Consider the following 25,680-nt stretch of genomic DNA (forward strand, 5'->3'; position numbering starts at 1 on the left):
AGTTGGCCTGAGACCAGAATCGGGCCTGGCCGCAGAGCTGGCTGGAGGCTGGTGCTGCGTCAAGCCCCAGCTCGCACAAGCTGAACAAGAGGCCTAAGTGCTTTAGCACAGAGTTGCCAGGCGAATAGCGGCACCATCCCCCACCCAGCCCTCAGGAGGGCAGCCTCCGGCTCCACAGCAAAATCCGGTTCTCAGATACATCTGCCGGAGCTTTTCCCCTCCCCAGTTCCCCAGCCGGCAGCACAGAGCCCAGCCTCTCCGTCCTGGGCTACCAAACTGCCCCGCGGAGCGCTTCGTTCTCAGAAGGGAGAGAGAGAGGCGCCCCGGAATAACAGCAGCCCCTTCTCTGCTGATCCCTCCCAAGTGGAGCCAGCCGCATCTCACAGAGCCCACTGTCCATTCCAACACAGCCCAGGTCACCTGGATGCAGAAATCAAGTGCTCCACATTCCAGCCTGGGGAGGTTTTCCCCTGCTATGTTAAATGAGGCACATTTCCTTTCCTACCCAGGATTTAAACACAGGAATACAAAGGATGCAACATAACACAGCTAATCTTCCTGGGGCAAAGCCTTAGCCACTGTGCTTTCCTGACTTCCAATTCCTCCGTCTTACACTGAATCCCCCATCCACGCACCTTTCTGATTTATCCAACTAGCAGCACGTACAGCCTCCATCTGCAGGGCCCCCAGCTTGGGGAGGTTAGGGCTTTTGTCACTAACAAATGCTTCTAACTAAGCAGCCTTTAAAACTTTACTATTACATCAGCACCCAACCAAGATCTGGATCATTGCGCTAGGTGCTGTACAAACAGCTACGTGAGGCAGATCCTGCCCCAAAGAGCTTACAATCTAAATAGACAACGGTGAGAAGGGAAACTGAGGCATAGAGAGGGGATGCGACTCAGCCAAGGTCATCCCACAGCTCAGTGGTAGAGCCAGGAGTAGAACCCAGTCCCAGCCCAGCATCCTGTCCATGGGACCACACTGCTCCCCAGACAGACTCATAGCCTTTAAGGCCACTGTGATCATGTAGTCTGACCTCCTGCACATTGCAGGCCACAGAACCCCACCCACCCTCTGCTGTAACAGAGGCCTCAAATCCTGATTTAAAGACTTCAGGTTACAGAGAGTTCACCATTTACGTGAGTTTAAACCTGCAAGTGACCCAGGCCCCACGCTGCAGAGGAAGGCGCAAAACCAGCATGTGCACAGCTACTGACAGACACTTAACCTACAGGCTCTGAGTTCTGGTTTTGCCGGCCGGTGCTTTTGAAGAGGTGTGTGTGTTGGGGGGTGCAGGTGGGGGCACTCTGCCAATTTGGGGGGGGGCTATTTTCAGCATATTTATACACTTCTTTCATATTTAGTTATTGAATGGGTCTGTCATTGGTATCTTTACTATTTTAATAATGATTCAGTTGTTATGAACCACATAATTACCTTATCATGAATTACAGTATATTAAAATCATGGCAATCCCAAGCTGTCTTCACTAATGTCCCAGTTTAAAGACATTACGTCTCACTAGCTTTCTGGATGAAACGGTCAGCAATGTTATTCACATCTAGTTCCCTGGTATTGTCTTGATGCACGTTAAGGACAGCTACATATTCAGTTGGGTCTGTCCCATTGATGACTGGGGATAATTTGTAAGTCTTCTGAAGCTGGTGAATGAGCATTCCGCAGTTCAGGATCACACAGGAACAGTGAGAAGGATTCTTATGAATTTGCAGTACTGTGTGTGGAAGTAAGTATAACGTTGTGTAAGGGGACATGCTGGATACATTGTATATGAGAGGGCATGCCAAAACATGTTACAAAGTATCTGAGGGAGCACACGTAGGGACAGTTAGCTTTTGAATGGAGAAGCAATTAAGATAGAGCCAGCACGTCTAAGAAGCAGGCATCAGAATGGAAGGTGTGAAGGGCAATTAGTTAAGTTAACTGGAAGCTGTTAAAGGAGATTGTTAAGAGTGGCAGGTAATTGAAGATACGTGACTGGTCTCAGGGATCTCAAAGGGTGGTGACTAAAATCTTTTTTCTTCTTTTGTCTGTAACCTCTCTGTAACTTGTTCTCCAAAAAACTGTATAAATTAAGAGACACAAGCCCCACTCGGGGGGCTCACTTCTAAATGTATTAGCAGAGCAGCTTTGCTAATAAAACAGAGTGGTCTGATAAATTGTGAGTCTGAGTCAAACTTTGACATCTGGAAACATCGTGCTTCCAGAGTACTGCAAATGACTGCAAGTTCTCTTTCTTGAGTGGTAACAGTTAATTTAGGCACCATCATTTTGTATGGATAGTTGGGATTACGTCTTCCAATGTTCGTTACTTTGCATTTAACATTGAATTTCGTCTGCCATTTTATTGCCCAGTCACCCAGTTTTGTGAGATCCCTTAATAACTCTGCCCAGTCTCTTTCGGACTTATCTTGAGTAATTTTGTATCATCTGCAAACTTTGGCACCTCACTGTGTACCCCTTTTTGCAGATCATTTATGAATATGTTGAATAGGACTGGTCCCTGTAAAAGCCACTGGGAACACCGCTATTTACCTCTCTCCAGTCTGAAAATGGACCATTTATTCCTACCCTTTGTGTCCTATCTTTTAACTGGAGTGCCTGGCAATGCTTTCAGGATCATCTACGCATGCTTAATTTAATGACAAGCCTTTTGTTATCTTAATCACCCTGCCTCTGTTTATAAACAAACTCCCTGCCCCAAGGGTAGACCTTGTGAGCAGCACAGAACTCATCACATTCCACGCTCCAGCTCTTGCTCCTGGGTGTTGAGCACCCACTATTTTTCCCTGTGGGTGCTTGAGCCCCGGAGCACCCATGGATCTGGCACCTACGACTTAATCCACCTCCTCCAAACCTGGCTTGCTTTGTAAAGCTGAAGGAAGCTATCAAACAAGCCAAGTTTTAAGTCATTCACTCCAGCTATTTTCGAGTCCCGCCTCTGCAACTGTTCTGAATGGCACATGGAGTATTTTTATCCCACGCTCATATAACTCCTTCAAAAATAGGTGAGCTCAAGCTTTCCAGAAACGTTCACCTTGGAGCTGGGGGGGGGGGGGGGGAAATTCAGCCCAAGAGGAATTCTGATTTGGAGAAAGTTTCTAGCAACAGGAAAAGGAAAACTCATTTCAAGAATGCCTACTTCGATAGAGTCCCCTCTCGGCTAGGTGCTATTTAATACAAATACCTTGGCGGTAGTGATCTCTAACATCCCAGATTGCACGGGTGAGTCTGTCTTAGACACACACACACAAAAACAGGAAGCCAGCAGGCTGATCCTGAGCAAAGCTGATAACGAGAACTAAGAATAGATCTACAATGCAAGTGAGCTCCTGGCTGGTGGGGAGGAGAGCACTTGGTTTCATGACACTATAAACTTCCTGTGGGCCCAGTATTGTGGAAGCCCTGCCATGGGTGTCCCTTGGGGCCAGGGGCTGGATTCACCAGTGGGCAGTCAGAGCACAGCACTCCCAACCCCAGCACTCCAGAATGATGAGCCAGGCCCCAGACCACCAGGAACTGGCTCTGAAGTCACACAATGCTAAGAGAGAACATGTCTGGGCTCTTCCTTTGTCTTCTGATGTTAAGCCGTTAGGGGTCACATTTTCTAGCTTCTCTGCCACCATGGGGACTAGAAACTTGGTTTTACGATCAAGTGAAAGCCAAGATTCTCCCCTCACATGCTGACTCCCGGAACTAGGCCTTGGAGAGAAACCCCAAATCTCATAAGAGAGGGGGCCATGCAGAGGTGGTGGACCCGGCCCCTGGTCCCACTATCCCTGTGCCCTGGGAATCCAAGATACACTGCCATGGCTTTGTGCCCACTCTGATGGGATGGCAGGTCCTCTAGTACAGTGCTTTTCAAACTTTTTTTTTGGTGACCCAGTTGAAGAAAACTGTTGATGCCCATAACCCAGTGGAGCTGGGGATGAGGGGTTTGGGGTGTGGGAGGGCTCAGGGCGGGGGCAGAGGGTTGGGGTGCAGGGGTGAGGCTGCAGGGTGGGGCCGGGAATGAAGGGTTCAGGGTGTGGGAGGGGGTCAGGGCTCTGGGGTGGGGCTGGGGAATGAGGGGTTTGGAGTATAGGAGCGGGCTCCAGGTTTGGAGGGGGTTCAGGGCTGGGGCAGGAGGTTGGGGTGTGGGAGGGGGTCAGGGCTCTGGGCTGGGGGGATGTAGGAGGGGGCTCTGGGTTTTGTGGGGGCTCAGGGCTGGGGCTTCCTGCCTGTCCTGGCAGTGAGGACCGCGCTGCACCCTGGAAGCGGCCAGCAGCAGGTCCAGCTCCTAGACGGAGGCATGCAAGCGGCTCTGCCCGGCTCTCACCCGCAGGCACTGCACAGGTAGGGACTAGCCTGCCTTAGCCGGGCAGCACTGACAACGGGACTTTTAACAGCCCGGACGGCGGTGCTGACCAGAGCCGCCGCAACCCAGTGCCAGACATGCCATGACCCAGGACTGGGTCGCGACCCGCAGTTTGAAAACCACTGGCCTAGAGAGCAAGGCACTGTGGGCGTGTCCCATGGGATTCTCTTTGGGGCAAACTGGCCTGCAGTTGCAAGCTCCAGACATGGAGGGGGCAGGAGGGTGATCCTGGTTCAACACACAGCTGAGTTAAGGGGGTGTCTCATTGCTCAAAAGGGGAGCAGAGAATGATGGTCGGGGCAGCAAAGGGGGGCAGGCAGCTCCTGCTGGCCATGTGGGGGGCTAGAAGAGAGAACGCACCCGGGGAGCTTCAACGCCCAGCTCCGAACATCCAGGGGAAGGTTTGAATCTGCATCTAGATGTCTCTGCCTTGCCTCGGGACCGAGCGGAGCCTCACCAAGAGCCCAGGAGCCAGACCCACAGGGTCGGAGCACGTTGCTTTCAAGAGGCCAACGGCCCCTCCCTTCCCCAGCAGCCCGCGCGGGGCTGGAAGGTGCCCAGGGGGAGCGCTCGGCCTCGAGAAATTGTTATAGTTTGGGAAGTGGTTGCCATGGTGGCCGGCAGCTGCTCGCCTCCCGCATCCTGCGGCGGTTCCCAGGGCGTGAGTCAGTGGCCGGCTGGCTGAGCAGGCTGGTTGGGGAAGGAGCATCTCTTCCTCTGGGAGGGGCAGGTTTTCCCCTCTGACACAGAGGCCCTCCTGCCTACAAGGAGCCTGGAGTCCCCCCTCCCCCAAGTAACCACCCCAGCCCTACCTACCCTATCTTCCCCAGAATATCGGGGTGGCTGGGCAGCCACCATGTCACCCCCACCCACCCTGCCCCAGCCCCTCCTCCAGGGCTGGCAGCAAAATGTGCCCAGAAGACTGGAGATGCTGCATCGCTCCTCCCCTGAGAGGGCCAGGCTGGGGCCCAGACACACCCCTGGGAGCGAGGCCCCCTGATGCCCCAGGGTTAGGGAGGGGCAGAGCCATTTGCCCCTGGACAGCGCAGGGGATTCTCAGTGCACAGAGATGGGGAGTGTGAGTCTGCCCGTGGCACAATGGGGCGGCAGTCTATTACCTTCAGGAGCTGGGGGGCACCCTGTCCCAAGACACGCCATGTGTGGGTCTCACTGCCCCGCAAGGCAGGGGGTGAATCCTGGCTGTATTGCACGGGGGGAGAGAAGATCCCCAGCTACATCTGTACTCTGGGGACATAACTTGCGCCTTGCCCACACCCACAGCCTCTGCCAACTCGGGGGCATCGAAGGACACCTCCCTACCAGGCATTTTCCTGTTCCATTCCCTGGGTATGAACACACCAAGAGCCATTTCTCCCAGATCCCCTAAGTTTTGCCAAGTCAGCTGGCCTAAGGATGCAGAGACGGGTGGAGGGCGCAGTGCCTGCTTGGCATCACCTGGAACATGCTACCTGAGAGTGGTTGAAGCTCTCGGCTCAGATACGTCGCGGTGGGCCAGTGGTGTGGAGGTCCTCAAGGGACTGGAGGAGCTCTGGCCAGATGAGGGGACTGTGCCAGCCCTTGGGGGGAGCCCTTCCAGCTTCTCCTGCCTGGCATGCGATGCCACATTGGGGATCTGCCTCGAGGAGTCTGATTGGACAGACAGATCTCCTGCTCCCCTGGCCAGACGGCCAGACCGGTCCATCTTGGCCTGGGTCAAGTCCCCACCAGCTGAGAGCCGCTTATCCACTGTGCGGAGGGTCTCCGTTGGCCGGTTGGGGTTCATGCCTTCCGAGTGGCGCTGGGAGCTGGGGCTGGCAGCTCGAGGGCTAGGAGAGAAGCTGCCAGGAGCTGCCATCTTCTGAGGGGAGATGCCCAGGGCACGTGTCTGCATTAGACGATGCGCTGTGGAGGGAACACAGTCATCAGCATGTCGGCTCAGGGAAGACGCTGCAGTGGAGCTCACGGGGGCCTGGCCGGGATCAATGGGCTCCTCACACTCCCCATGACCCTCCCTCAGGACGGCTGCTAACAGGCAGCCATCCCCTTCCCCGCTGGGCCTTCCTGCTGCCTCCCCATCACCTCGTCCTGCTCGATCCTCCAGCGCTGCAAGCTCCAGTGGATGCCCCCAGCGGATGAGGAGAGCTGTACGTGTAGCAGGATTGGGCCAGAGACGAAGCCCTGGTCCCGGAGACCAGAGGGAGCATGAAAGGGAACTAGCCTTGGGAAGGAGCTGGTGCTACTGGCGGGGCCAGAGCCTCTGCCATGGAGGCCAATGGTCAGTCACAAGGGGTCGCTATTGCCGCGCTGCAAGGTCCTCTCCTCTCAGGCCAGCATGGGCCAACCAGGCTTGCCTCTGTAGGCTCGGAGGAGCAAGGTGCAAGGAGCAGTAACCAACTAAAGGGACTAGGGGTGGTAGAAGGGTCTGCTGCAGTGTCCCAAGAAAACTCATCCACAAATGAGGCTCCCTTGGAAAGGAGTGAAAGTGACTGGCATGCACTGTGAGTATGGGGTGGGGGAGTCTCTCTGGCCCCTGCCCCTCTGGTAACTTGCTGGAAGGGACGAGTCCTCTCCCCACACACTCACAGAGGGAAGCGCATCGGCAGGGATCGTGCTTGTCCAGATAGTGCTCCAGGGTATCCCATCCACCACCTACTCGCACCATCACGTGGCTTCTCAGCACCTGGCAGGGCACCAAAGAAACAACGCCCGTCAGGGTCATTGTGGCTCAGTCAGCTGGCACACCCACGCCTGTCTCGCAGCAACACTGCTCCCTCTCTCTCCAAGCAGGCCTGCGGTGGCACTAACTCACTGCTTACAGTATTACTATGTCTGGTTTTACCAGCCAGACTTTAGAGGAACCATTACATCCACTGCAAACATGCAGCCACTTCTGGGGTGTAACCTGGCAGCGCACAGCAACCAAACATAACACTGCAAAACAGGAAGTGCAAAAGAATGCTGTATCCAATTAAAGCTGCAGCAGGAATTTAGGGAGGTAAAATGCGATGACTCAAGCTAGAATTTAGCTGGGGCACTACAGTGATTATTTCTATAGTGTTTTATGTTCAAAGCACTTTATAATCATTTAACTAATTAACCCTAAATTATACTTGCCTATGTCACAGCACTATTACCGTCCCCTCTTTACAGAGAGGCCTCAGTTTCCCTCACTTGCCAAAGGCCACACAGTGAAAGAGTAGCAGAGTTGGGACTAGAACCTAGGACCTCCTGAGTCCTGCAGACTGTACTGCCTCTTGGCACCTCGAACAGCACAGCACCCGCTAACACCATAACAGGGCATTGGTTCAATGCTGACACCTCAGCACCACTTGGGTGTCCCTTCCAGGTCACCCTTCCACATGCTGACCAGGCCCAACTCTGTTTAGCTTGTGAAATTGGATGAGATCACAGCCACAGGTTGTTAGAGCCACCAACACCTAGCCTCGCCGGATGGTAATGCTCTCGTTTAAATAACGCCTAAAGTCTCAAGGAAAAGATCCCTGATCACGGTGGTGTTACTACACCTGTCCTCCCCTGGTCTTTTTCAGGGTGTGGAGGAAACAGCTTGGTTCAAGATTTCACTTCCTGCCATGCATTCCCCACTGGAAATCCCCATCCTGTTTGGGCTATTACAGTCGGTTACTGTGGGGAGGGCTGGTTGTAGCTCCCGCTGAGCTGTCAGCAGCAGCTTTGCGACTGCCTGTTATACAGGGTCACCCTGCTTGGCTCTCCCCACCATCCATTCACTATACCAAGCATTAGGCTTGTTCTACAGATGGGGAAACTGAGGTATGAGGTGAGTAGTTGAGCGAGTGACTTGCTCAAAGCCACAGAGGTTTTCAAATCCCAGCTCTGGCACAAAACTCCATAAGCTCTCGCTCCCAGTCCTGAGTTCTCACCACTAGACTGCACTTCTTAGTCCTCCCCATACGTAGCTACAGAGACCTGCGTTTACATGTACTTTCAGCAACAGGACCTAGGGCCACCTACAGCAAGGAGGTCGTGTAGTTAAGGCACCGAACTGGGACTTGGCAGATCGGTCTTCAATTCCCAGCTCTCCACCACTGAGTTCTTGTATGAGCTTGGGCAAGTCACTTCCCTCTCTGTGCCTCAGGTCCAATCTGCAAAAGGGGAATAATACTTCCCTATGTCCCAGGAAGGTTGCAAATTTGCTAATATACATAGATTCCAAGGCCAGAAGGGATCATTGAGTCTGACCTCCTGTATCACACAGGCCAGAGACCTGCCCCAAAATAATTCCTGGAGCAGAGCTTTTAGAAAAACATCCAGTCTTGATTTAAAAAAAACTGGTCAGTGATGGAGAATCCACCACAACTCTTGGTAAATTGTTCCAATGGCTAGTTACTCTCACTTAAAAATTTACACCTTATTTTCAAAATGAATTTTTCTAGCTTCAACTTCCAGCCATTAGATTGTGTTAGATCTTTCTCTGCAAGATTGAAGAACCCATTATTAAATATTTGTTCCCCATGTAGGTATTTATAATCTGTCATCAAGTCACCCCTTAACCTTCTCCTTGTTAAATTAAATAGATTGAGCTCTTTGAGTCTATCACTGTGAGGCAGGTTTTCCAATTTTTAATCACTCTCGTGGCTCTTCTCTGGCCCCTATTCAATTTTTCGACATCCTTGTTCAACTGTGGGCACAGGACGGGACACAGGATTCCAGCAGCGGTCGCACCAGTACCAGACACGGAGGTAAAACAACTTCTCTGCTCCTGCTCACAATTCCCCTGTTTATGCATCCCAGGATCACATTAGCTTTTTTGGCCACAGCTTCACAGTGGGAGCTCACATTCGGATAATTATCCGCCACAAGCTTTTTCATAGTCACTGCTCCCCAGCAGAGAGTCCCACATCCTCGAAGTATGGACTGCATTCTTTGTTCCTAGGCATATATATTTACAGGTAGCCGTATTACAATACTTTGCTTTCACCCAAGTTTACCAAGCACTCCAGCTCTACCTGAACCAGTGACCTGTCCTCATCATTATTTACTACTACCCCAATTTTTGTGTCATCTGTAAACTCAATTCTATATTAATCAGGTCTTGTATCAGCCACTCCATTACCTGGCTGGGTGCAACATCAGGCTGACAGGCCTATAATTACCAGGGTTGTCCCATTTTCCGTTTTACAGATTGGTACACCATTAGCTTCCTTCCAGTCTTCAAACCCCACAGTGCTCAAGGAGGCCAACATGAACCCTGATATAGGGACTTGCTGGACTTGAGATGCAAATACTTAGTGCGAGTGCAAGGGCAGCTGCAGCTCTCAAATCTGCAGAATTGCTAGAGCTGAAGTTTTTAACTACCCATGTTACGTTTGCAGTTCAGCTTCAAGGGCCAAAGACCCCGTTTCCCTGAAGAACAGGGTCCCCAATGAACCAGCACTACGTAAGTGGACTTGTTTCTGCAGCACATAGGATGCATTACAAGTATGGGAGGGCCAGCTGCTCTCCAAACCCCAAAAGCCAGGGGTCACTCAAAGCCTAGTTCTCCTCCCTTAAACTCACTCCAGGTGCCCCTGGCTGTACTGTGCGCTGCAACACCAAGACTCCACTCTTAGGAGACCCCGTTAAATGTGTCAGTGGGGAGGGAGGCATTTCACTGCCAGGGGAAATTTGCAACCCCGTATCCTGCAGGTGCCCAGATATTTCAACTCCTCCCCAAACAGCTCAGCACTCCCTCTGGGATGGGGCATGCCCTGATCTCAGAGATACAATGGTGGATTTGTGAATAACTAGTCCCAGGGATTAGGAAATGGAAATCCCATTTGAAATGAGAGCCCGCATGGTACCTTAACTACAAGAAAGGCTAGTCATTCTCAGCCCATGTATTACAGAGTGAGAAGATAATGCAGTGATGATCTAAACCTATACACAGTCAGAACCAGCATCAAGAGACAGAAGAGACTGGAAAGGAAACACTGAGACAGGAGGGATGGGGGGCGGGGGGAACATAAGAACGGCCATACTGGGTCAGGCCAAAGGTCCATCCAGCCCAGTATCCTGTCTACCGACAGTGGCCAATGCCAGGTGCCCCAGAGGGAGTGAACTTAACAGGTAATGATCTAGTGATCTCTCTCCTGCCATCCATCTCCACCCTCTGACAGACAGAGGCTCGGGACACCATTCCTTAGCCATCCTGGCTAATAGCCATTAATGGACTTAACCTCCATGAATTTATCTAGTTCTCTTTTAAACCCTGTTATAGTCCTAGCCTTCACAACCTCCTCAGGCAAGGAGTTCCACAGGTTGACTGTGCGCTGAGTGAAGAAGAACTTCCTTTTATTTGTTTTAAACCTGCTACCCGTTAATTTCATTTGGTGGCCCCCAGTTCTTATATTATGGGAACAAGTAAATAACTTTTCCTTATTTACTTTCTCCACACCACTCAAGATTTTATAGACCTCTATGATAAAGAGAGAGATAGAAAGAGAAAGATAGGAAGCAGTGTGCTTCAGACGACAGGGAACTGGACTTGGGAGTCAGGAGGCCCGCGTTTTATCGCTGGCTCTGCCACTGATCTGCTGTGTGACCTTGGACAAGTCATTTAATCCCTCTGTAACTTTGTTTCCCCTTCTGTAAGAGCTTTTCTCTGTCAAGTGCTTTGGGTTTTTTGAAAGAGATAACTACGGTCTTGTCGACAGTGGGATTTTAGCCATCAAAGCAAATCAGGTCTACGCTGGATGCGGGCTTGGACCAGAGCAGATACATCAGTGGCTAAAATCCTAGACAAGAGTTACTCTGACAGGTAGCAGCCATCTGAAGATCAAGCTACCGTGTGACTCAACACCCCAAGCTAGGGACTTTAGGTCTCAAAAATCAGGGTTTCTGCCATATTAACAGAAAAGTTTTTCATGGCGGTTCAAAAGTTTCCATGAAGACTCTTGACATAAATATATCCCTGCCTTGTGCGGCAGCCTAGGCCAGGGGGTCTCAATCTTTCCAGAGTACCGTATCTCTTGCAGGAGTCCGATTTGTCTTGTGTAGCCCCAAGTTTCACCTCCCTTAAAAACTACTTGCTTACAAAATCAGACATAAAAATACAAAAGTGTCATGGCCACTATTACTGATTATAAAATAAATTAATTGGAATACAAAATGTATTTACAGTTCAGTGTATAATATATAGAGCAATATAAACAAGTCACTGTATGAAATTTTAGTTTGTACTGACTTTGCTAGTGCTTTTTATGTAGCCCGTTGAGGCAAGTATCTCGATGAGTTGATGTACCCCCTGAAAGACCTCGAAGTACCCCTGGTTAAGAACCACTGGCCTAGGCAAATGTATGGGAGGAAACTGACCACCAAACAAGACACTAACCACTCTCTTCTCCTCATCCAAACTGAAGGGCAAAAAAAAAAAGGGGGGGGGGGTAGGGGAGGAGAGAGAAGTATTTAAGATTTGGGATAGTCTCACAGGTTTAATAATTTCAGGTGTTGTGAATAATGCAAAGAGGGTTTTATTTAAAAAATTATCAGTTTGAGAAGTTATTTAATGAACCCTAAATTAGTACTTATTATTTGTATTGCATTAGCACTTGGCTGTCTTGGAGATGGCAGGTGCATTGTGCTAGGATCTGTAGTACCGGATGGGTATTTGCTCAGAGATTACACTCTCTAAACAGACAAAACAAGGGGCAGGAAAAAGGAAATGTCACTATCCTGATTTTATAGGTGGTAAACTGAGGCACAGGGAGGGGGCACGGGGTTTGCTGATTTCTACGTCCAGAATCCCAACTCCTCCAGAGGCCCTTCCTGCCTTTGATACTCTGTATCCATGTGCGGGGGCCGGGCATAGCTTTTGGGTTCTTGTGGTTCCGGCCCTGAGCTGGGTCTCAGAACATCTAGGGCCCATTCCCAGCTCTGCTACAGACTGTGTGTGTGACCTTGAGCTGTGATAATGTTCCTGCTGGGCAACGCACCTACCCACTCCAGCCCATGAAATGCAGAGATGGAGGCAGGAAGGGGACTGGCCTCATGGGAGAAGCGGCCAGCCTTCTCCTGGCACGTTAGGCATGGACTGCCAGAGTGCAGGCCCCTTCTGGGTTGGCATCGTGAGGCTTGGGTATGTACGGCCCTAACCCAGCCAGCTCTGATGGCCATCAGCTGTGAAGAGCTCTGCTCATGCCAAGAAGGCAGCATGGCACCAGAACCCTTAGAGGCCTGTACCCTGTGATCTCCTCTATTCCAAGCTGCTGAAACAGGCCACTCAAGCCCAGTGTGCTAACATTTCTCCTGCTGCCCCCGAGCCACATCACCCTCAGCATCACTGCAAGCTCTAATGCCAGTCAAAAAGGCAATACTGGGCAGCACTGGGGAGGAAATAAACCTGGACGCGGTTAGCCATGTAGAACCAATGGCACCTTTCCAACTACTGCAAATCAAGTGTTTAGCAGGACAGGGGATCGTGGCCAGCAAAGAACCACCACATGAACTATGACCAGGCTAAGAGATCCCATGACAAAGACAAAACTTCAAGTGTCATCTGGCATCCCCCTTAGTCCAGCAGCTACCAGAGCAGAACAGTAACACGGAGCACTTGATAGCTGCTACGTGCGGTGCAGATACTAACCAACCCTCACAGCCTCTCCCCAGGAAGTGGGTTGGGTATTAGGATCCCCACTGTTGGGCTCATAGGACTGGCAATTTGCCATAAGGTCACCAAGCGAGCCCACGGCAAAGCTGAGATTAGAATTTAGGAATTCCTGGCTCCCGTCCTCTGCTCTGGCCACTAGACAACACTTCCTCTCAATGAAACAGAGCCCCCCATGCCCACAACCTCTCATAGCGATGTCTAGGAAAGAGAGGAGGGAGACTGGCATTCTATTATTGCTGGGGACCAGCTAGTCCTCGACAGAGAAGAGACAGGGGTGTGGGGAGAAGATGGGGCGGATTAGAAAGGAAATGGGGCTGTGGAGGATCTTACTCGAACAAAGATCAGCGCGTTGCAGTCTCCCACTTTATATTTACCCTCTGAGACTTTGATCATGGGAAACTGAGAGGGACAGGTACAGCAGCCCAGAATCTCTCGCACCTAAGAGAAGGAGGAAATTAAAATATTAAGGGTCAGTGCCACATACAGGAGATGAACCCCCAGCCCACAGCAGAACCAGGAGGTGACTGGACTCCCAGCTATACACAGCAAGAGTCTGTCTTCTTGAGTGACACCCAGAGCCACCATCAAGAGCAAGCCACGAGCACCCCCAGGAGGGCCACAGCCCCGCACCCACCTGCAAGTGACTCTGGCTACAGGCCTTGGGCGGGAGTAACCCAGGCTGATTTCGGAGACCTGGAGCAGATTGCGGATGTGGTGCCGGGGAGGAAAGGGAGCCAGGTCGGGTTTCTCAGCTTGCCTGGATAGGACTCTGGGTTCAGTCCGTGGGCGAGGAGGACCCAGGCTGGCAGGCCACCTTCTTTTGGACAGAGAGTTCTTCTAAGCAAACAAAGCAGTGCTGTACCACCCTGGCGCGGGCACGGTGATCTCATGCTGAACCACCCCAGCGCTATCACTGTACCAGGGAGCCCATGTTAGCCATGGTGCGCGAGAGGGTTACAAATCTACTACCTTCTAGTAACCCAAGGGGCATATCGGAGCCCCCATTACCTCAACACCTTGAATGGATTCACCCTCCCAGCAGCCCAGGGGCATAGACAGGGCTATCACCCCCTTACACAGACAGGACACAAGCAGAGACTCAGGGAACATCTACACAACTGGGCCGGGAGGGGCTATTTAATATTAATTTTTTTTTAAATGGAAGTTGAGAGTCTCAAGTAATCACAGGACTCCGAGAGCTGGGGCTTTAAGTAAAGCATCAAATATTGGGAGACTGGCACTTAAAAAAAAAAAAAAAAAAAACACGGTAGAGTTGACGACACTGCATCTGTTGTTTGGGAGCCTGGCAAGCATGCTCAGCACTTTCCATGCCTTCTCATACAAATTGCTTTGGACAGCAGCACAGACATTGTGCCCCTAGTTCCCACCACTTACACTTTCTCTCACATACTCACACAGGGCCCATTCACGAGCCCCAGCAGGGAGGGAGGGAGCCAAAGTTAAAGTGCTCAGCAGCCAAACCCAGCACACAAATACAAGTTTAGAACAGATAAAAAGGCAGAGATCCTGCAGCTTCAGCTCTTTTGCTCCTGAACAGTTACAAAAAATATTAACCTCACAATAGGTGGAAGGCAGCCAAGCAAGCCAGGGACAGCCAGGAATGGGAAATGGACACATTGTGCAAAGTCTAGCGCCTCCTTTATGAAAACTGCCCTTGATGCATTAGCTCTGGTGACCCTTGGACGCCTTGGTTACGCCAAGCTGAAAGGAGTGAGTTCCAGGAAGGCTTGTGTGGGGACAAGGTTCCCGGAGATCCAGCTCTCCATTTCATTCCCTTTCCGCCCTCCCCCCAGGCTCTTGAGGAATCATCCCCAGTCGCAAATCGATCTATTTCCAACCCATCTGGTCTCTCCGTGCTACTACTCACCACAGCCACATTGGTCACTGCTCCGTTGGGAGGCCACTCACTCAACAGTGGCTTGCAAATGATTCTTTTAATTGGGTTGGATTTTTCCAGCTTCTTCATGCTGGATAATCATAGGGTCGTTCAGCTCATATTTGCTCTTAGAGATCTCAGGACAGGATGGCTCGTTTCCCCTGCTTTTGCTTTTTGGGAGGATGTCAGAAGATACACAGTCTGAGCTCTTAGATGCTGTCCGAAAGGGCAACAGGTGCTGTATTGCTAACAAAGGCCTTGTCTACACGCAGGCTTCAATCCAATATTGGCCACTCTTGCCCTGTTATCAAAGATCTCACCGTATTTGATGTTTACTTAACACTCAAGCTCCTGGAATCCCGTGATTACATGAGAATCTCAGGTTCCAGTTAATAAAACAAAAATGTAAGTTTCCAGCTGTCAACGTGTCGGAGAAAAAGTTTGAAAATGTGATCTGGATGTGACCCAAAGGCTCCACAAACCAGGAGGCAAAGACACAGGCCACAATATTTAAATAACTGTATGACTTTCAAGACAATCTCAGGGGCTTTGGAGACCCCAGCTCAGGATTTTGGAACACATGGGGACAGCAATCCTGTAAAATCAATTTAGCTAGACTAGTGCAAACTGGTGCCACTCTGCTTTCAGTTAGCTTTAAACATATCCATAATTGACTCCCGCTATCTCGAAATAAGGCACTCACACCAAAGTAAGTGTGTCCACACAGGGGCTGGCAGCAGGTTAAGTACGCTGGTTTAAGTGCAGTGTTCTCAGGCAGATGAGCCCAGTCACCTTTAAAGTGCCCCAACCACCAGTACCTGGGGATTTTGAGCTGGAAGATGCAGTTTACCTAAATCACTCAGCTAGGAAATGGGCCGAGTTCAAACAAAAACACAGATAAGAGAGCAATCCCACCGCAGGAAGGGCCTCTGTCTCAATCAACACAGCCTGCCATCAAGTGTCTGCAGCAGGTTCTCTGATTTACCCTGGCTACCACTACTTCCTGGTGCAACTTCCCCTGGGAAAATGTAAGGGACAGCAACCATCATTGCCCAGAAACTGACAACCCCTTGGGAACAGATAGTGGCACATGGAGGAGAGGGATTTTGTTGCTAATTAGCAATGCAAAGCACTGAGCCTGACTCCATACTGTCATGCTAGGGCACGTGGCATTCCAGTGAGACTGGACAGGACCTATGGAGTCCCTCTCGCCTCAGGACTTGCAAACCTCTCCTCCATCTGGAATCCCAGCTCCCAGAGCTCAGCACCGGGGAGGGACAGTTCCCGCGGGGGAGGAACAGCCAGCCAGCACTGCCGCCCCGCTCCTGCAGCCCAGAGTAGAATTATTGCGAGCGCTGGTGGAACCATTCCCAGATTGGCCCATATGGGGAGGGTGGAGCATCTGTCCTCCAGATGGAAGTGTGCACCACGGGGCTGATTGATCACCACCGTGACAGCTGCATTCCACTAGAACAATGGGGGGAGTTTTGTCTGGTACTTCCCCCACTGAAAGGGCTCCCCGCAACAGGAGAGAGCTTTGCTGAATTCAGAAACCAACTCAGCTCTCGGACCACAGCCTTGTCTACACCGGAGCCTCCAGCCAGTGACCTGTAGCGGATCTAGTTGCACCAAGGCGGAAGGGCAGAGTCCTGCTAACGCTACCCAGGGCGCCAGGGAAGGTTACCGCTGCTTGAAACCAGGGCAGGATGTGCTGCTACAATCTGGCTCTTAGCACCCTTGCTGGTTTGCACTACGGGTTGCTGTCGGTTCACTGAAATCAGGGCAACCCCAGCAGAGGTCAGGCCGTAGCTTTCCTGTCAATTTCTGCATGGTACACTAAGCAAGGTGGAAGGGAGGGAGAAACTGTTGTTGTCCTATTTTTAAAGGCTTGGCAGGTGCAGGGAGGCCACTGGGCGGCTGTGCGAGTACCTAGATTGACAAAGCTTCACTGCTGAACACAGGATATTAAGAGACAAAATCCCCTGTCAAGCTCCATCTAATCCCCCGTGCTGCAGAGGGCCGCAGCTGGATGTGGCGAGCTGTGGGGCTCCAGGCCACCCCCAGCCCAGCGCTCCCTCTCCACAACGGAATTACGCTGCAGCCGGCTCAGCCCACACATGTGGCACCGCTGGCTGGCTGGGCGTCCTCCGGGAAGGCGAGCGTCCCAGCACTGCCACGGAGACTGGCCCTCAACAGCTGTCGGCTCCGGGCCAGAGCCAGAGCGTCAGGGAGAGGCTGGTATTTATAGACCCTTCGAGACAGATCCCAGAACCCAGGGTGAAGTCTGCTGTCATCTTCCACACGGGGGGATGGAGCGCTGTGACATGTAACACAAAACAGATTTCTTACCACTCAGATCAAATGGGACCAAAATCCTCCTGGCCGCAGGCAGCTACAACTTAGCCCCAGCACCGTGTATGAATTAACGCAGGGGGCAGCTTGTGTCCCACAGAGCCAGGAAGTTCAGCAGAGAGGAAGGGCCCATGGCGGGGCGGGGGGGGGGGGGGGGGGCGCCTCTGTACCACCTCAGCAGCTGGGCTGATGCAACACAGTGGGATCCGTCCTCCTCTCCTCTGGGGAGCTCCACTCAGACCAGGGCCCTCCTCCCTCTAGACTGCAGCTCTTCGGGATCATTCACTTCAGTCCCAAGAAGAGGGTTCTTCCCCACTACCACCCGCTTCCCATTCCCAGCCACTTGCCCACTGACCTGCGGCAGTGACAACCGGACTTGGATTTCCCAGCACGTTCTGTGGGGGGGGCGGGTTGTCACAACCCCCGAATGCAGATCTGCTTAGCCAGAAGGTTCACAGCCCCTCCACCCCCTGGCAGCATCTGGGGTGCGAAGTACATGGGAACATCACTGGGGTCTGGCCCTACTGCCCCCACCCTGGCAAGACTCAGCCGTGTTGGCAGAGTTCTACCTGCAACTTCTGGTTCAACTCCAATTCCAGGGGCCACCCTCTGCCCTGAGCCAGTTACCATGTTTGCTCAGGTCTAATAGCCAGACGGGGCTCCCTTCGGAGCCCATAATGCTTCTAAATTAGATTGTTGACAGTCTGAGGAGCAAGCCATGAGCCAAGGCGAGGACCACTTGGGTGCCCAGACAAACAGGCGCAAGAGCCTGAATGCCTAAGAGATCCTCGTCCCCTGAGGGATTGGCTTAGTACTGCCATCCCCAGGCTGGAGACCCCTGGGAGCATGGACTCCTTCCCTTCAGCCAAGGTTCCCACATGAAGTCATAGGCAATTTCCTGTCTGGGACTCTTTCAGCCGAGACCCTCAGCCTTTGATGCCAGAGGAACCAGTTGCTCTGGAGGATGTTAAATAGCTCGTGGCTCTTCCCACACAGGCCCCAGTGACCTTGGTGAGTGGTCACCCTCACGCATACTAGTGTGCTGCACTCCACCCCAGAGCTGGCTGCTTTCTCAGTAGTGCAGCATGTGTCTCGCCAGGTGGGGAAGGAGCCAGACCTGTCACACTTTCCATGCTGTAAATCCAGAGTACCTTTTCCAGCTTAATGAAGGTTTCATGGTGACAAACTCAGAGTACAATTGGCTGCCAGGAAGCAGTGATTTAGCTACTTCCACCTGGCAGAGACACTAAACCCGCCTCCTCCCCCACAAGGGCATGAGACTCACTGCAAAGGGAGAGCACAGAAGGAAAGAGAGAAGCCCAGGAACTGTCACTTTGCCCTGGGTACCCAGCTCCCTCCCAGCCACTCTCAGGGTGGCACAGACTGAACGGACCCCCGGGGCCAGCAAAGCAGAAGGGAAGAGAGGAGCTGCTAGTGCAGGGAAGCAGCAAGATGCACCTAGTAAGAAGGATGGTTTCCAGCACCAGAGGGCATGGTCTAGCACCATCGTCTTGGCCCTGTAAAACGCCATGTGCCCTGCAGGGAGAAGGAGGCTCGCTCTACAGGAACTCAGCGTTATTCAATGGGAGTCAGCCAGCAGGGTGCAAAGGATTTTAAAGGGTCAGGATGGGTTGATTTCACAAGCACAGCTCTCCCGGCCTCCATTTTCCACTTTGCTTGAGCAGGGAGAACGGAAAGGGTCATGCAGGTCACCAGACTGATTGCTCTGGCAACCTGGATATACCAAGGCAAGGGTGATCATACCCCACACTGGAAAGGGGGCTTGCACGCACACATCCCCCGACGGTGCTGTGAATTCCATGCCAAAGCAAAGGGCACTGCGAGTGCAGTGGAAGCAGGGGAGCCAGTCCTGGACGTCTCAGCCCAGAAGCACAGAGTGGGGAAGGAGGCGGGGGGGGGAACAGCAATTGTGACAGGGCACGTGTCAAACAAGGGAGTCATTGAGGGGGGGCTCTGAACTGTCCCTCTCCCACCCCCAGTACAAAGATCCCAGCTATGGAGGATCCAGTTTCCTAAAGCATCTAACGTATTTAGAGGGCACCAATCAGCACAGCATTGGGGCACTGTGAAGCCAAGCAGGTGGGAGAGGAGCCGCAGGAGCCCGAGTCACCTGCAGGACTCGGGCCAGAGGAAGAGAATCCCCAGGAAGAGAGACTGTGGCTCAGCTGGGGACAAGAAACTCCTGCCACCTTCCCTATCCCAGGAAGCACCTGGTTAAGGCGGAGGAACTGACGCAAAGCCGTCCTTCGGGGCAAGGGGAAAGCAGGACGGCTCACCTCACCGGGCTCAGAGACATCTGAGAATGGGAATGAGCGACAGGGGACGGATCACTTGATGAGGACCTGTTCTGTTCATTCCCTCCGGGGTACCTGGCACTGGCCACTGTCGGAAGACAGGATACTGGGTAGACGGACCTTTGGTCTGACCCAGTCTGGCTGTTCTTATGTTCAGACATGTGAGCGCTGCTTGATGGTCACCCTGAGAGAGGTGGGACAATCCTGCAAACAGCAGGTGGGTTCAACATCTGGAGCAGCAGCACCCAGTACTGGAGCCAGCGTCCAGGGGTGGGACTAGAACCCCCAGCTGGGCTAACACAGGCCTGGAAAGGACCTCCAAGAGGGGAGCGTCCAGTCCCCTGCTCGCGCAGGCAATGCCGCCATTTCATGCCATGCACTAACTTCTCAAATGCCATCTTAAAATACTGGCGCCACAGCGACGCTCTAGGAGCGGAGAGCACGACCGTAACCTCCTCCACCAGAATCCAGGGCAGACGGTCAGCGGACAGCCGGTTAACCTCATCAGTAAATGGGCACAAGTCTCCTGTGACGGCTGGGCACTGCTTCCCCCAGCCCCAAGCAGCGCGCCCAGCTCTGCAGCAACCTGTCAGCACACAGGCAGGTAGAGCTCTTTGGCCCTGGGTCACAGTCCTGATCCCTCGCTCCACAGCCGCTTGCTAAAGCGGGCTGTGTTTATCCGCAGGGTGTTAACGGCTCTGCTGTTCTCTCACCATTCTTCTGCCAGTGCCACATAACCAGCTATCCCGCTAACACCACCTCCTCGAGCTCCTTTGCCCCCACCTACCACCCACGGACTCTCCATTCTGCTTTCCCCAGCCACGCAGCTGCCAGCTGATGGCTATATTTGGGAAGGCAGTTTGAAACATGTCTGAATCTCAATGGAGAGAGAGAGAGCGCGCAAAGTTTATGGCACAGATTACGTAGCAGCCTGCCTCGCTCTGCCCACAACCTGGTGGGCTTTCTAGGGCACCTCTATAAATCAAAGCCTTTCAGCTCAAAAAACACTTTACCATGCAGCGAAGAATTTACCCATCCCCATAATGCACCCACCTCTGGAGTAGGTCATGGCAGCCTTTTAACAGCACACAGCAACACTAGCTGACAGATGAAAATAGGAAGCGCAGAGGAACGTGATCACCAGCTGAAAATGGAAGTGACGATCTGGGAGCAGTGCATTTAGTAGGCAGAGTTTGGTAACAGATTACCAGAGCTTGAGGCACGAATCAGAATCAAATTCCCCACCTGGAGGCGGTGAAGAACGTAACATCTAATGTAGGTCTGAAAAGTGGGCGCGCACAGGGGCTGAGCAAACTGCAGCAGCTTTAGCTCATCTGGAGAACGTGCCCCACAAAAGGTCTGGACCAACTCCGACCCCGCCCGCACTTCAGACACTCAGGTGAAGATGTCAGACACAGGACACTCAGTGAGTGCTACCACACAGCTCAAAGGCAGCTCGAGCTGGAGCCAGACGGATTTTCTCCCAGTCCTCAGGGAGCCAAGTTGCTCTACATTAAACCCTCCATCCTTCCGTAAAAGCCACATGAGCAGCACCCACCCTCGCTGGAAGGACCCCGCCCGCCTATGCAGCAAGGCCCAATTCTGTAGCGATCCCTCCCCCCAGGCAACAGGCTGGACAGGATCAGTGTGTCTCTCCCAGCTCCAGCCAGGCACCTAACCAAATGCAGCCTGATTTTCACAAAACCGGAGCCCCCCTACGTCCCACCAAAGCCAATGGGAGCTGCTGAATGCTCAGCACCTTTCACAGCCCCGCCACTTCGGTGAGGTGCCCAGAGAGAGAGTGAGGCGCTCACCTTTGAGCCCGCAGGGTTTGACAATCAAGCACATACAGATCAATCATAGCCCAGCACGGAGGTGCTCTGGCCCACCGCATGGACGCTACTCGGGGACCACCGACACGCCCAGGAGTGCGCCTCTCACGGCAAGATTTGACAGATGGGTCCGACCCACCGAACTCAGATCCAGGCTTCTCCAGACTCGGACAGCACCTCACTGCAGTCCCCCAACCCTTTCTTTCTTCCTTTTCCTCTACCTGTCTCTGTCCCTCCAACCCCAAACCTCTCCATTCAGTCCTCTAATCCCCTTCCTCTCTTCCTCAGTCCCCCCCCCCCCCCCCCCATCACCAGCAAGTCAGCTGAGGCCGGGTGGCAGAGCTGGTTCCCCTTGTAGCTTTGCCTGAGCTGGAGCCCCTGCATGGTGAGAGCGATGAAGGCCACTGAAGAGGCCTGGCACAGTGCGTGCCCAGTGGCCCTGCAGCAGCCATACACCACATAGGGCAGAGCTCCCTATGGCCTATGCTGCATTTACAGTTTCACCAAGCAGACACTGGCTGCCACTCCATCATGTGTCATTTCCCGGGGCCCAGCACATGCTCTCCAACTCCCCTCTGGAGCCCCCAACCCATCCCTCTCAAGCCTACAGCTCTCCAGCCCAGTAGCATTGCGCTGGATTACCAAGCAGGTCTGGGACAGGAGGCTAAGCAAACCCTTTCCTGCGAACCTGAGGCACTCCACCTACTCCAGTGCAGGCTGGGCAGCAAGAGAGCGTTCTTGTCACCCGGCCTGCGAGACAGACATCGGGTTTTCCTGGAGCAGAACAGTGATGCCAGGTGCTGCTGGCGCCCAGGGCTTTTCTGTCCACAGTAACAAGGACGTGGGGTCAGCCTGCCAGGTGAAGCATTCTGCCCCATCAGTCATACTGCCCCTTTCCACAGTAATACTCCCCTTTCATTGCGTGGGCTCTGCAACCCCCACTGCAACGTAGGTACTATCCCCATTTTACTGACAGGGGAAACTGAGGCACTGTGGGGCTGCAACCTGTCCGTGCAGTGAGTTCTGACTCCCACCGCCTGTGGTAACCACTAGAGAACGCCACCGTCTCCAGCTGCTGCTTGCTGAGACTCTCAGGACTAGAACAGGAGCGAGCATGAGCAGACACACAGGGTCAGTGGCTGCCGCGAGGTCTGTACACACAGCTCTGGGACTGGAAGCAGCCTCCTGCAGGAAGCTTGCTCTCTGCTCCACGCTCCGCCCCACTTCTCATGATGCCCATAAAAGCCCCGGGCATGTCACACGGCTGGTCATTACAAAGCAGAGAAAAATGTATTTAGCCAGCTCTGCTTGGAGGAGGCTTCTTTAAATCTCAGCACAACAGCATGGCCACGTCTCCTCTGGGAGCACAGACGGGCAGGGACGCATTGAAACCCCGTTCGGTCACCGTAGGCAAAACCGTGCAGCCAGCCGTACTCTGATCGCTCCTGCTAGCCTGGGGGTGGATCACCCCCTCCCAGACCCCTACCCTGGCCTGGGGGTGCAGTCACATCGTCGCACAGCAAACACCCCTTTAGACCTCCCCCCCGCCCCTGTGAAAGAAGTCAGCCAATGAGTGGCCGCAGCAGCAGAAGTCCCCAGTGTGCTCCAAGGTCACCCCCCACCCCAGCAAGCTGGAGACTTAACGCGGAATGGGGGCAGGGAAAGGGTTTACATTAAAAAGGTCTTTGAGATTAGGGAGTCAGGGGAGGTCAGGTTCCCCCTCCTGCTCACCAAGGCTCTGATTAAATGATGTCTCAGTAATCCAGACACACACACCCCCTCCTCCTTGGGACTTCAGGACTCACCAACAGCAAATGGAAATGGGCACACGGGCGGACTCTCAGCTCGTGCTGTCTGCTGGGGGCACCTCTGCTCCAATCATGCTGCCAGCCCTGGGTCTCCCGTCTCCTCCAACGTCCCCGTCCCCTTCCCCTATTCCGAGCCCCTCCTCTACTTCTCCCTCCCTAGCCCCCTGCCCCCCACCTCCCTCCAGGCTGTATCAGACCCAAAGCCAGTGCTGGAATGCAGCTGCCAGGCTCTGGGCTCCCAGCCCGAGGGGAGCTCCCCAGCCCAGCCATCCCCTTCACAAGCAGAGCTGGGATGCCTGCTCGAGCTGCTGGGGCTCAGTCTAGCCTCCAGAGTGCTCACGGCCTAGTGCCCGCCGCAAAGGGCTCAAGGGAGAGAGCAGAGGCCTCAGCGATCTCTCACCATGGCCACCTCAGTGCCCTTGCTCCTCTCTGTGCACTGCCAGTCTGCTCTCTTGCACTGACACTTGGGAAACTGCCCCATCTCTCTTGTGGGACAGCAGTGCAGAGCTGGACTTCCCCAGCTGCAGTGCACCTCCACGATCATGGGGCCTGGGGACAGCCAAGGCTGCTGGGTGCCCCTGGGGCAATACCCTGTGTCGCTGCTGCCCCCTCACCATTTTCCTGTGCCCCCGCTAGCCGTGCCCTCCTGGGAGCTGACCCGACCCCACCAAGTCCAGAAGGGATCTTGTGTGTCAGTCCTCCAGAGGCCAGGCCAAGAGCAGCCCAGATGCCTCCTTAGCTCAGTGGAAGCCCCCTTGGAGCAGTGGAACCCGGGGCCCCATGGGCATGACCCAAACAGCACACTCCAGACCAGGGACCTTGCATCTCCAGTGGCCCACTGTGGCTGGCAGGTGGGCACAGCGGGACAGTCTGTGTAGGGCCTCAGAACCCCATGCAGGCCTAGCACGGCTGTGCCGACCATGCTCCTGGATCTCCAGTTGCCCCATCACCAAGACTCTCGTACGAACTGGCTGTTGGAGCAGCTGCGAGCTCCTAGCGCACACAGCTGCCAGGTCCTGAGCCAGCAGCCACTGGCTGGTAGAAAGGCTATAATCTCACCCTGCCCTTTAGAGAAGAAAAACATCTTAAATTGGTGCGGAGACAAGAAGTGGGGAAGTCTCTAAGGGAACACTGAAATAGACGGGAAAGCAGAGCCCTACCGCCAGGCGTGGAGTAAATAAATTGAGGCCCTCACTAGACGACCAGAGTTTGCTGCCCTTTCCTGCTCCTGAAGGCCAAGATCGCCTCATCTGCCTCATGAGGTTCCTCTCCATGCCTGTTGGCAGGGAAGCAGCAAATATGGTGCCCAGACTAGACACAGCACCCTCTCCTGCTAAAGAAAGCTTCTTTCCCACCAGGCCTCAGGGTACCCCCACTTAGCAATGCCAGGCGCTCCCCCTTGGCAGCAGGTTCCTACGCCTACTGCCTGCTGCAGGATGGCCCTTCGTGGGGAGTAGGGGAAGAAGACTGCCAGCCAGCATTGAGCTCCACAGGGTCGCTTGCAGGGCCCCAAGAAAAGCCTGCCACCACCTGTGGGTGGCCGTCGCATCACCATAGAGCCAGGAGGCTGATGACTGTCTCGTCATCGGGGCAGGGCCTCATGGTCCCGTTACCCAGCCCCCAGGTGTATTCCAAGAGGCGGCAGATCTAGCATGGGCAATGGGAAGCCAGTGTCCCGTTCCCTAAACACTGCACTTCTGCTCCCCACGGCAGAGAGGCGCAGCCCTCCTGCACTCGCTGCATGCCTGGCAAAAGCGGCACACACACACCAGTGGCAACAGCGTCTGTGGGCGGCCAGAGCGAGGCCGCAGCACGCACAATGCCATTAAACCCCCACCACCGCTAGCCACCAGCCTCTGCCGCAGCCCAGCTGCGTTAGCCCTGCCAGCCATCCCCCCGCAAGGCCGGAAGTTGCTAGAGGGACATCAGCACAAACGCACAACCCACCATTACAACTATAAAACACTTGACAAGGAGCAACTCCGGTCGCTTGGCCGGCTGCTCCCCAACCCTGCAGCGAATGGAAATCGGGTGAGGAATCAACAGGATCCATGGTGCTTTCGGCTGGGAACAGGAGGCAAGACCCAGCAGCTCAATCTGGAGCCAGACAGATTTTCTCCCAGTCCTCAGGTTGAAAGCACGTTGCTCTGCATCCCTCCATCCTTTCATACTAGCCACATGACAGCACCCACCCTCACTGGAAGGAACCCCGCCGGCATATGCTGCAAGGCCCAATTCTGCAGCGATTCCCCACTCCCAGGCAACAGGCCAGACAGGATCAGTGTGTCTCTCCTAACTCCAGGCAGCTTCATTACACCAGTAGAGAGCAGAGCTGAGGGAGGAAACAGCAGCTGGGACATGGTTTCCTTAAACCCAGTATTACATGGCCCAGCCCAAGCCTAAGCCTCAGAGGAAGGATGGTCCAGTGGTTAGGGTGCTATCCTGAGATTTGGGAGACCAGGGCTCAATTCCCTG

General features: G+C 53.6%; 1 protein-coding gene across 3 annotated transcripts in view; it reads right to left on the bottom strand.

Moving 5' to 3' along the window:
• GAS2L1 (growth arrest specific 2 like 1) overlaps nt 1-25,680 on the bottom strand; it is a 36,352-nt gene that overhangs the window by 3,456 nt on the left and 7,216 nt on the right. For 2 of the 3 annotated variants that reach the window (XM_074972621.1, XM_074972620.1), the window contains exons 3-5: nt 13,332-13,439; nt 6,962-7,058; nt 5,848-6,280 (exon numbers count right to left, since the gene is read on the bottom strand). In XM_074972621.1, the coding sequence (XP_074828722.1) occupies nt 5,848-6,280; nt 6,962-7,058; nt 13,332-13,439 (638 nt within the window). The remainder of the gene's footprint in view (nt 1-5,847; nt 6,281-6,961; nt 7,059-13,331; nt 13,440-25,680) is intronic. The other variant, XM_074972622.1, reaches the window with a different exon arrangement.

The sequence above is a fragment of the Natator depressus genome, chromosome 15 (assembly GCF_965152275.1).
Source record: "Natator depressus isolate rNatDep1 chromosome 15, rNatDep2.hap1, whole genome shotgun sequence".
Classification (NCBI taxonomy): Eukaryota; Metazoa; Chordata; order Testudines; family Cheloniidae; genus Natator; species Natator depressus.